At 38.5% G+C, this 12,529-nt stretch overlaps 1 protein-coding gene across 1 annotated transcript in view; it reads left to right on the top strand.

Annotated features, from left to right (window-relative positions):
• LOC130835640 (ATP-binding cassette sub-family C member 4-like) overlaps positions 1-12,529 on the top strand; it is a 172,775-nt gene that overhangs the window by 75,296 nt on the left and 84,950 nt on the right. The window contains exon 20 of the mRNA XM_057707278.1: positions 9,949-10,028. Within this exon, the coding sequence (XP_057563261.1) occupies positions 9,949-10,028 (80 nt within the window). The remainder of the gene's footprint in view (positions 1-9,948; positions 10,029-12,529) is intronic.

The raw sequence follows: 12,529 nt of genomic DNA, 5'->3' as shown, positions 1-12,529 counted from the left end.
GGGTTCTGAGACCCATGTCAGGCTTCCCATCCTGGGGGTCTGGAAATGGGAGGAGGAATCCTGAGAGAATTAGACTTTGAAGGCCAGTGGGATTTGATTGTGGGACCGCCACAAGACTGGGGGAAACAGAGACTCCACTCTTGGAGGGTACACAATAAATAATGTACACACCGGGACACAGGGGAAGGAGTAGTGACCCCATAGGAGATTGAACCAGACCTAACTGCTGGTGTTGGAGGGTTGTCTGCAGAGGTGGGAGGCGGCTATGGCTCACTGTGGGGACACTAGCAGCAGGGGTTTTGGGAAGTGCTCATTGGCTTTAGCCCTCCTGGAGTCTGCCATTAGCCCTGCCAAAGAGCCTGTAAGCGCCAGTGCTGGGTGGCCTCAGGCCAAAAAACCAGCAGGGTGGGAATACAGCCCCACCTTTTGGCAGACAAGCAGTTTAAAGTTTTACTGCATTTCACCTACCAAAGCAATACCCAGCCCTACCAACCAGTAGCCCCTCCCATCAGGAAGCAAACACAAGCCTCTTCGATAGCTTCCTCCACAAGAGGGCAGACAGCAGTGTCAAGCAGTATCAGCAGTATTTCTTCTTGTGGAACTAAAAACCATAGCCACAGAAAGATAGAGAAAATGAAAAGGCAGAGGACTTTGTACCAGATGAAGGGGCAAGATAAAACCCCAGAAAAACAACTAAATGAAGTGGAGATAGGCAACCTTCCAGAAAAAGAATTCAGAATAATGACAGTGAAGATGGTCTATGACTTTGAAAAAAGACTGGATGCAAAGATCAAAAGATTGCAAGAAAAGTTTAACAATGACCTAGAAGAACAAACAAATAAAGATAAGCAATACAATAACTGAAATGAAAAATACACCAGAAGGAACCAATAGCAGATTACCTGAGGCAGAGGAGCGAATAAGTAACCTGGAAGCCAGAATGGTGAAAATCACTGATGCAGAAAAGAATAAAGAAAAAAGAATGAAAAGAAATGAAGACAGGCTAAGAGACCTCTGGGACAATGTTTAATGCACAAACATCCACATTATAGGGGTCCCAGAAGGAGAAGAGAGAGAGAAAGGACCTGAGAAAATATTTGAAGAGATTATAGTCAAAAACTTCCCTAACATGGAAAAGGAAATAGCCACCCAAATCCAGGAAGCACAGAAAGTCCCAGGCAGGATAAACCCAAGGAGAAACACATCAAGACACATAGTAGTCAAATTGACAAAAGCTAAAGAAAAATTATTAAAAGCAACAAGGGAAAAACGACAAATAACATACAAGGGAACTCCCGTAAGGTTAACAGCTGATTTCTCAGCAGAAACTCTGCAAGCCAGAAGGGAGTGACACAATATATTTAAAGTGATGACAGGGAAGAACCTACAACCAAGAATACTCTACTCCCCAAGAATCTCATTCAGATTTCACGGAGAAATCAAAAGCTTTCCAGACAAGCAACAGCTAAAAGAATTCAGCACCACCAAACCAGCCCTACAACAAAGGCTAAAGGAACTTCTCTAAGTGGGGGACACAAGAGAAGAAAAGGACCTACAAAAATGAAAACAAAACAATTAATTAAGAAAATGATAATAGGAACATACATATTGATGATTACCTTGCATGTAAATGGACTAAATGCTCCAACCAAAAGATATAGACAGGCTGAATGGATACAAAACCAAAACCCATATATATGCTGTTTACAAGAGACCCACTTCAGACCTAGGGACACATACAGACTGGAAGTGAGGGGATGAAAAAAGATATTCCATGCAAATGGAAATGAAAAGAAAGCTGGAGTAGCGATACTCATATCAGATAAAATAGACTAAAATAAAAAAATGTTGCAAGAGACTGGGAAGGACACTACATAAAGATCAAGGGATCAATCCAAGAAGAGGAGATGACAATTAGAAATATATGTGCACCCAATATAGGAGCACCTGAATACATAAGGCAAATGCTAACAACTATAAAAGAGGAAATTGACAGTAACACAGTAATAGTGGGGGACTTTAACACCCTACTTACACCAGTGGACAGATCATCCAGACAGAAAATTAATAAGCAAACACAAGCTTTGAATGACATAATAAACCAGCTAGATTTAATAGATGTCTATAGGACATTACATCCAAAAACAGCAGATTACATGTTCTTTTCAAGTGCACATGGAACATTCTCCAGGATAGATCACATCTTGGGTCACAAATCCAGCCTTGGTAAATTTAAGAAAATTGAAATCATATGAAGCATCTTTTCTGACCATAATGGTATGAAATTAGAAATCAATTAGAGGAAAAAAAAACTGTAAAAAACACAAGCACGTGGAGGCTAAACAATATGCTGCTAAATAACCAAGAGATCACTGAAGAAATCAAAGAGGAAATCAAAAAATACCTGGAGACAAATAACAATGAAAACACAATCCAAAACCTACGGGATGCAACAAAAGCAGTTCTGAGATGGAAGTTTATAGCAATAAAATCCTACCTCAAGAAACAAGAAAAATCCCAAGTAAACAATCTAATTTTACACCTAAAGAAACTAGAGAAAGAAGAGCAAACAAAACCCAAAGTTAGTTGAAGGAGAGAAATCATAAAGATCAGAGCAGAAATAAATGAAATAGAAAAAAAGAAAATAATAACAAAGATCAATAAAACTAAAAGCTGGTTCTTTGAGAAGATAAATAAAATTGATAAACTTTTAGCAAGACTCATCAAGCAAAAGAGGGAGTGGACTCAAATCAATAAAATTAGAAATGAAACAGGAGAAGTTACAGTGGACACTACAGAAATAAAAAGCACCAAAAGAGACTACTACAAGCAAGTATATGCCAATAAAATGGACAACCTGGAAGGAATGGACAGATTCTTAGAAAGGTAGAATCTTCCAAGACTGAATCAGGAAGAAATAGAAAATATGAACAGACCAATTACAAGTAATGAAATTGAAACTGTGATTAAAAATCTTTCAACAAAAAAACGTCCAGGAGCAGATGCCTTCACAGGTGAATTCTGTCAAGCATTTAGAGAAGAGCTAATACCCATCCTTCTCAAGCTCTTCCAAAAAATTGCAGAGGAAGGAACACTCCTAAAATCATTCTATGAGGCCACCATCACCTTGATAGCAAAACCAGACAAAGATAGTACAAAAAATAAAATTATACACTAGTATCACTAATGAATTTAGATGTGAAAATCCTCAACAAAATACTCGCAAACAGAATCCAACAACACATTAAAAGAATCATACACCATAATCAAGTGGGGTTTATCCCTGGAATGCAAGGATTCTTCAAGATATGCAAATCAATCCATGTGATACACCATATTAACAAACTGAAGGATAAAAATCATATGATCATCTCAATAGAGGCAGAAAACGCTTTTGACAAAATTAAACACCCATTTATGATAAAAACTCTCCAGAAGGTGGGCATAGAGGGAACATACCTCAACATCATAAAGGTCATATATGACAAACCCACAGCAAACATCATTCTCAATGGTGAAAAACTGAAAGCATTCCCTCTAAGATCAGGTACAAGACAAGGATGTCCACTCTCACCACTACTATTCAACATAGTTTTTGAAGTCCTTGCCACAGCAATCAAGAAGAAAAAGAAATAAAAGGAATTCAAATTGGAAAAGAAGTCAAACTGTCACTGTTTGCAGATGACATGATACTATGCATAGAAAATGCTAAAGATGCCACCAGAAAACTACTTGAGCTAATCAATGAGTCTGGTAAAGTTGCAGGATACAAAATCAACACACAGAAATCTCTTGCATTTCTGTACACTAACAATGAAAGATCAGAAAGAGAAATTAAGGAAACAATCCCATTCACCATTGAAACAAAAAGAATAAAATACCTGGGAATAAACATAACTAAGGAAGTAAAAGACCTGTACTCAGAAAATTATAAGACACTAATGAAAGAAATCAAAGACAACACAGACAGGTGGGGAGATATACCATGTCCTTGGATTGGAAGAATCAACATTGTGAAAATGACTAGACTACCCAAAGCAATCTGCAAATTCAATGAAATCCCTATCAAATTAGCAATGGCATTTTTCACAGAATTAGAACAAAAAATCCTAAAATTGTATGGAGACACAAAAGACCCCGAATAGCCAAAGCAATCTTAAGGGGAAAAAATGGAGCTGGACAAATCAGACTCCCTGACTTCAGACTATACTACAAAGCTACAGTAGTCAAGACAATATGGTACTGGCACAAAAACAGGAATACAGTTCAATGGAACAGGATAGAAAGCCCAGCGATAAAGTATGGTCACCTGATCTGTGACAAGGCAGGCAAGGATATACAATGGAGAAAAGACAGCCTCTTCAATAAGTGGTGCTGGGGAAACTGGACAGCTACATGTAAAAGAATGAAATTAGAACACTCCCTAACTATGCACAAAAATAAATTCAAAATGGATTAAAGACCTAAATGTAAGGCCACACACTATAGAACTCTTAGAGGAAAACATAAGAAGAACACTCTTTGACATAAATCACAGCAAGATCTTTTTTGACCCACCCCCTACAGTAATGGAAATAAAAACAAAAATAAATAAGTGGGACCTAATGAAACTTAAAAGCTTTTGCACAGCAAAGGAAACTATAAGCAAGATGAAAAGACAACCCTTAGAGTGGGAGCAAATATTTGCAAATGAAGCAATAAACAAAGGATTAATCTCCAAAATATATAAAGAGTTCATGCAAAAAAGCACAAACAAACCAATCAAAAAATGGGCAGAAGACTTAAATAGGCATTTCTCCAGAGAAGACATGTGCCAGGAGGCACATGAAAAGCCGTTCAACATCACTAATTATTAGAGAAAGTCAAGTCAAAACTACAGTGAGGTATCACCTCATACCGGTTAGAATGGGCATCATCAGAAAATCTACAAACAATAAATGCTGGAGAGGGTGTGGAGAAAAGGGAACCCTCTTGCACTGTTGGTGGGAATGTAAATTGATACAGCCACTATGGAGAACAGTATGGGGATTCCTTGAAAAACTAAAAATAGAATTACCATATGACCCAGCAATCCCACTACTGGGCATATCCCCAGAGAAAACCATAATTCAAAAAGACACATGCACCCCAATGTTCATTGCAGCACTATTTACAATAGGCAGGACATGGAAGCAACCTAAATGTCCATCAATAGATGAATGGATAAAGAAGATGTGGTACATATATAGAATGGAATATTACTCAGCCGTAAAAAGGAATGAAATTGGGACATTTGTAGAGACATGGATGGACGTAGAGACTGTCATACAGAGTGAAGCAAGTCAGAAAGAGAAAAACAAATATCGTATAGTAATGCATATATGGGGAATATAGAAAAATGATATAGATCAATCAGCTTGCAAGGCAGAAATAGAGACACAGATGTAGAGAACAAACATATGGACACCAAGTGGGGAAGGCAGGGAGTGGGGGTTGGGGTGGGATGAATTGGGAGATTGGGATTGCCATATATACATTACTAATAAGAAAAAAATCAAATTGTACACATTAAATACAAAATGTCTCTGTCAAATGCAAGGTGCTTTTGAAACAAACACAGAGGTAAATCAAGGCAGGGATCCTTTAGCTCTCAGGGGCCGGTATGTGACAAAGGAACATCATCAGAAATATTCAGTTTCTTCCTTGTTAATCAAAGTGTGGTCCCTGGAACATCAGCATCAGCATCACCTGGGAGTCATTAGAAATCCAGAATCTCAGACCTCACCCAGTGCTCTTGAGAATACACATTTTAACCAGATCTCTGGGAGATTCCTATACAGACTAAAGCTTAGGAAGCATTGTTCCTGTGAGTGTTGGCCTATTTCGGATCTGACTTCACTCAGATTCACAAAAGCCCTCCATGAACTGGTAGTTGCCCTCACGTGTTTCTAAATGGAAGAAGGCTGGAGTGTTGATGGACTCCATAGTGATCAGAATTAATCTTTCCACCTGTGTCCCTTGACATGTAGCAAAATGGTCACTGAATGGGTTCCAGATCTTAGTCTCTCTTCTGTAAGAGCCACTTTTTATTTATTTATTTTTGTTTTTTTAAGTTGAAGTACCGTTAATTTCCATATCATGTTAGTTTCAGGTGTACGCCACAAGGATTCAGATATAGATATAGACATATATCTATAGATATATCTATATATCGAGATATATATATATATATATATATATATATATATATACACACACTTCAGATTCTCTTCCCCTACAGGTTATTACAAAATATTGAGTATAGTTCCCTGTGCTACACAGTAGGTATTTGTTGGTTATCTATTATACATCTAGTAGTATGTGTATGTTAATCCCAACCTCCTAATTTATCCCTCCCCTCACCCCCTTTCCCCTTTGGTAACCATAAGTTTGTTTTCTATGTCTGCGAGTCTCTTTCTTTTTTGGCAATAAGTTCATTTGTGTCTTTCAGATTCCACATATAAGCAATATCATATGATATTTCTTTGTCTCACTTACTTCAATTAATATGATAATCTCTAAGTCTATCCATGTTGCTGCAGATGGCTTTACTTAACTCTTTTTTTATGGCCAAGTAATATTCCATTGTGTATATATACCACTTCTTCTTTATCCATTCATCAGTCACTGGACATTTAGATTGCTTCCATGTCTGGCTATTGCACATAGTTCTGCAGTGAACATTGAGGTGTGTGTATCTTTTCGAATTACGGTTTTCTCCAGATATATGCCTAGGAGTGGGATTGCTAGATCATATGGTAGTTCTCTTTTAAATTTTTTAAGGAACCTCCATACTGTTTTCCATAATAGCTGCATCAATTTACATTCCCACTAACAATGTAGGATGGTGCCCTTTTCTCCACACCTTCTCCAGCATTTATTACTTGTGGACTTTTTGATGATTGCCATTCTGACCAGTGTGAGGTGAAACCTTATTGTATTTTTGGTTTGCATTTCTCTGATAATCAGTGATGTTGAGTATCTTTTCATGTGTCTGTTGGCCATCTGTATGTCTTTGTCTGTATGTATGTCTTTGGAGAAATGTCTGTTTCGGTCTTCTGCCCATTTTTTGATTGAGTTTTTGGTTGTTTTGTTATTGAGTTGTATAAGCTGTTTGTACGTTTTGGACATTAAGCCCTTGTCAGTTGCACCATTTGCAAGTATTTTCTCCTAGTCTGTAAATTGTCTTTTTGTTTGATTTATGGCTTTCTTTACTTTGCAAAAGCTTGTAAGTTTGATTAGGTCCCATTTCTTTAATTTTGCTTTTATTTCTACTGTCTTGGGATACTGACCTAAGAAAACATTGCTATGATTTATGTCAGAGAATGCTTTGCGTATGTTCTTTTCTAGGGGTTTTATGGTGTCATGTCTTATATTTAAGTCTTTAAGCTGTTTTGATTTTTTGTGTGTGTGTATGGTGTGAGGGTGTGTTCTAACTTCATAAATTTACGTGAGACTGTCCAGCTTTCCGATCACCAATTGCTGAAGAGACTGTCTTTTCTGCATTGTAGATTCTTGCCTCCTTTGTCAAAGATTAATTGACCATAGGTGTCTGGGTTTATTTCTGGGCTTCTATTCTCTTCCATTGAACCATATGTCTGTTTTTGTACCAACACTGAACTGTTTTGACTATGGTAGACTTCTAGTATTGTCTGAAGTCTGGGAGGGTTATGCCTCCAGCTTTGTTCTTTTTCCTCAGGATTGCTTTGGCAATTCTGGGTCTTTTTATGGTTCCATATAAATTTTTGGATTATTTGCTCTACTTCTGTGAAAAATGTCATGGGTAATTTGATAGGGATCACATCAGATGTGTAGATTGCTTTGGGTAGCATGGCCATTTTAAGGAGTTTATTTATTTATTTATTTTGATGATCTTTGATATTCAGTTCAGTTTTTGTATTCGCTCTGTGGGAAGGTGGCTTTTCTCATGGTTTTGTTTTCCTTTGTTTTACACTTTTTGCTAGCCCTGGGTGTCTCAGATCTTAAGATTCCCACATCTGGCGAATGGTAAAGCAATGGTTTTAACATACTGTTTATCTCTGAATAGTCTTTTCATCTTTAAAATTTTTTTGAATGTTACTTTCAACACTTTCCAAGCTGAATCATCCTTGCAGTGCTTCTGAATCCTGCCTATGTTAAAAAGTTGTATTTTTCCATTGAAGAAATCCCAAGATTTTAAACTATGCTTTTAACACTTTTTGACATATATTTTCCTTATTTTGGCATTACTACTTTAAGAAGTTAAAAAAGAACTAGGCAGACCACAAAAATCCCTAAGAATATGTGAAAAATCACCCTCCTGACTTTAATGTTCCCAAAGCACAATGGATTAAATAATAACCCAACCTCTTGCCCCCTCCAAGTGTGGTCTGGGTAATAGCAGAAAGGGCATCACCTGGGAGTGTGGAAGAAATACAGGCTCTCTAGCTCCTCCCTAACCCTCCTGAATCAGAATCTGCATTTTAACAAGTGGACATTCGTACAGTGTCTGGTAGACTTTCCCAGGTGACAGGATGCTGCAGAACCTGGGGGTCAGAGTCATCATCTCACCTTGGTGGTTTGAGCACCTATAAAGTCACCTGGCATTGTGACTGGATTCTTTCCCTGCATGAACCCATTTAATCCCGAGAATCACCCTCTAAAGCAGGCGTTCTTAGAGGTTCAGGAAATTTGTCACCCAGCCTGCCAAAGGTGTCACCAAAAGACAGTTTCTGGAGTCTGTATTTCCTAAGCCTGAGGCAGAAAAATTGAGGCCCAGCCTGTAATGGCCTGGCCTAGCCAAGGACGAAAGTCTCCAGCAGCTCCAGCTCTTGGCTTGGGCACACCCGGTGTGTTCAGTGAGCCAGGTGCCCTCAGGAGGACAGCAGAGCCCATTCATGCTGGCAGCTGAAACTCAGCCCCCAGCTTCTGGACATTCAAGGTCCAGTTATGGCTTGGTGTGAAGGGCCTAGGAAGGAACTCACCTCTGACAAAGCTCAGGAAGAGCAGGTAGAGGTTCCACATTTTGTTTTCAGGTTGGCTTCCTGAAGCCTCAGTTGCAAAAGAAGTTCAGGGGTGTAGATAGTCACATTTCTCAAAAGTTGCCTATATCAAAATAGCCTGTGTGTGTGTGTGTGTGTGTGTGTGTGTGTGTGTTGCTTCAGTTTTGTTGAATTAAATAATTAAAGACTAGCTATTATTAGAAATTAGTTCTCATATTCCATTTCTGCTGCCTATAGGATATACTGTTTTCATGGATTCCGAGAAAGGAAATAAAATCAATGATAAGAAGTGATCTTTAGTCTTTAAGGAATATTTCTGTTTTCCTCACTCCATATTTCTTGGATGCTTAAGCATAAGTCTGTGTTTGTCACACCCAGTGACACCTCTGAAAGTAATGATTTATTACCCCAGTAGTAAACACATGACTTGGAAATGACAAGAATCCATAATTTCCAAAAATGTGAGGAGCTGTGAATGATCTTGAGGGAAAAATAAATGCAGAGCTTATAGTTACCTTTATTTAAAAAGTATCATTTAGCAAAATTCTGATAACTGAAGCAAAATTAGTGTAATAATTAGGATTAATATATGGGTTTGGCAATTGTTTATTTACTGATTTAGCCCTTGAAATGAAGTCTTAGATGGGGTGCACCTAAAAGGAGGGAACAATCTAAAATCCACCAGCCCTTCCTGATTTGGCCATAAGATTTTTTCCCCCATTTTCCCCCAATTTCAACTCACTGCCTACTGCCATTTGGTGGTATTTTTGTTTCTCTTTCAGTATCATCCTACTTTCTCTTTCTTTATTGCACACATTGGCTTATTTCATATGAATCTGTAATATATTAAATATATATACATTTAAACTGTTTGGATTTGTTCATGAGTTGTTTTTCTTAAAGGGCCTATCTGGGGAAATGAGTGATTTCTCATATCCTGTTCTTGCAGGAAGGATTTTAAATCGTTTCTCCAACGACATTGGGCAAATGGATGACTTGCTACCCCTGACATTTCAAGATTTCATCCAGGTAACGTAACAGTCATGTCAGAGTTCTCACAGGAAAACCAAAGTACCTATTTTTTTCAAGGTCTTTTCATGGGGGTTGAGGGTGGGCCTTTCAAGCCTGGTGGTGTGTATTTTTTTTTAAGGTTTATTTATTTATTTATTTATTTATTTATTTATTTATTTATTTATTTTTGGCTGCATCAGGTCTTAGTTGCAGCACGTGGGAGCTTCATAGAGGCACGTGGGATCTTTTGCTGTGGTGTGTGGGTTTCTCTAGTTGTGGTGTGTGGGTTTTCTCTAGTTGTGGCACGCAGGCTTCTCTTTAGTTGTGGCCTGAAGGTTTTGTCTTCTCTAGTTGTGGCACAGGCTCCCGGGTGTGTAGGCTCTGTAGTTTGCGGCATGAGGGCTCTAGCTGAGGCACGCAAGCTCAGTAGTTGCCCCTCGGCATGTGGGATCTCAGTTCCCTGACCAGGGATCGAATCCACGTCCCCTGCATTGTAAGGTGGATTCTTTACCACTGACCACCAGGGAAGTCCTGATGTGTCATGTTATCTTAAGTAAAAGGCCATGCTTATAAGAAAAGGTGCGGTTGTGGTTGGAAGGCCAAAATAACATGAGTAATACCTGGTGTAGGAGTGGCTACACAGTCACATCAAGGTTGATTTGAAGCTGCGACAAACTTGGTAAGTGGTTCTCCCTCTGCCTTCCAGGCATCTGGCCTGGCTTCCCTTTACTGTGAGCACATTTCATAACAGAGAAACAGTCACCTCTCAAGGAAAGGTAGCCTAGATTAACTAAATTATGCGTTGTATTACCACAAAGGACAGATATATATTGCATTGTTTTGTTTTGTTTTGTTTTTTTGATAAAGCCAGGTGTGGTTACTTACAGAGAAAAGATAAGTAATAATAAGGTGAAAATAATACTTTGACAGGGACAATGGAGAGCAGTTACAGAAGATACAAAGCCTTTAAAGGCAAGTTTGTTTAAGCCAATAATTTGAGTATGGGATCAAAGTCATCTCAGAAAATATCTTTTTTTGTTTTTATAGGCAGTTTTTCTTTTCACATGTTGATTACTCTCAGTCTTTAGGTGTCTTTTTTAATTTTTTTCCTCCAAAGCGAACAATCCCACAGAAATACCTTCTATCCAGTCTTTGTTTTGTCTGTGAACTTGAGGTTCTGAGGAATGATGTTGGGTCATCACAGCTCTCATCTCCTCATTCAGTTTCATTCCTCATGAAATGGAATATTTTTTCTGTTTATTTCTACTTTTCAGTGACTCAGGCTGCAGAGACTTTCTTTTTCATTTCTAAGTGTTTATTTTGGAAATGGAAGGCATTTATCAAAGTTGCACATATTTTAAAATCCTAGCTGCTGTTGCTAATACTTAGTAAGTTTGAACCTTTTTCACTTTTCCTAAGTGCCAGTTTACATGAACTTATTGTAAGAACAGGAGGCAGAAATGCTGCAGTTAGGGTGTGCAGTTACGGCTTGAGGCTGGTGCCCCCCATTTTTTATTTCAGTGCTCAGAAGCTCTTTAAGGGAAAACTTCGGGTCTCTTCTGGAGCTGCTGTTTAACAAAAAGAAGCCAAAACTACTTAATTTGGAAAATTAGCTATGTCAGAAAAATCAATAATATGCCTGAAACAATTCTGGGCATTTCTGTTAGTCACACAAATGCAGCAGTGAATATCTGACTGCACATAGCACAGCCTGTGAGCAAAGGCTTCCACTGTTTACCAGCATGAAGTAAGCTGAGACTCAGAGGCAGAGTACTTTTACTGCCAAGATGTCTAATTTTTTTTTCTCTTCTGCAAAATTACTTTATAAATGTGTCCTGCTAGGTTTAGCTATTGTTATTTATCCCCAGAAGCAGTCTTTCACTAAAGCAGTGTCATGTCTTAAGGTAATTAACAAGCAGTGATTGTTAATTACCTTAAGATTTTGTGAAAGGTTGTTTCTTTGCCACAGCAAGCTAGGCTAAGGTCTGGTTTCCAAAGCTGGCTGGCCCGCTGTGTGCTTAGCACATGGTTAGTTAGCTGTCATAATCAGAATCCATCACGTATTTTTGTATGATGTAAAGAGGGACAGGGATAGATGCTACTTGATTTCAGCACAAAACATTCTCAGTAGTGTGAGGAGAGAAAATTCTAGTCTCGCTGATTTCCAATCCCATTTCTGCCACTTTTACTTCAATTATCTTGAAGTTTGCGACCTTCAGGTGGAGGCTCCTAAAGGTCATTGGAAGTAAAAGTCTGGTGTTTGAGAGAGAGACCTGGGATGCGTGTGGTGCCTTCATATGCCTCACTGAGCAGGTAGTAGTTGAATCTGTGAAGATGGATAAGACTGCCCAGAGAAAGGAAAACATTTTTAGGAGCAAAGATCGGAAGCTTATGGAAGCCTTGATGTTCAGAGAGAAAGCAGAGAGAGAAGGGAAGCAGAGGAGACACACAATGACAAGAAGAAAAGAGCAAGGAAGCAGGAAGAGAAGCAGGGAAGAAAAGCAAGGAAAAGAAGAGGA

Source organism: Hippopotamus amphibius, chromosome 14, assembly GCF_030028045.1.
Source record: "Hippopotamus amphibius kiboko isolate mHipAmp2 chromosome 14, mHipAmp2.hap2, whole genome shotgun sequence".
NCBI lineage: Eukaryota > Metazoa > Chordata > Mammalia > Artiodactyla > Hippopotamidae > Hippopotamus > Hippopotamus amphibius.
This window is presented reverse-complemented; position numbering and strand designations above follow the sequence as displayed.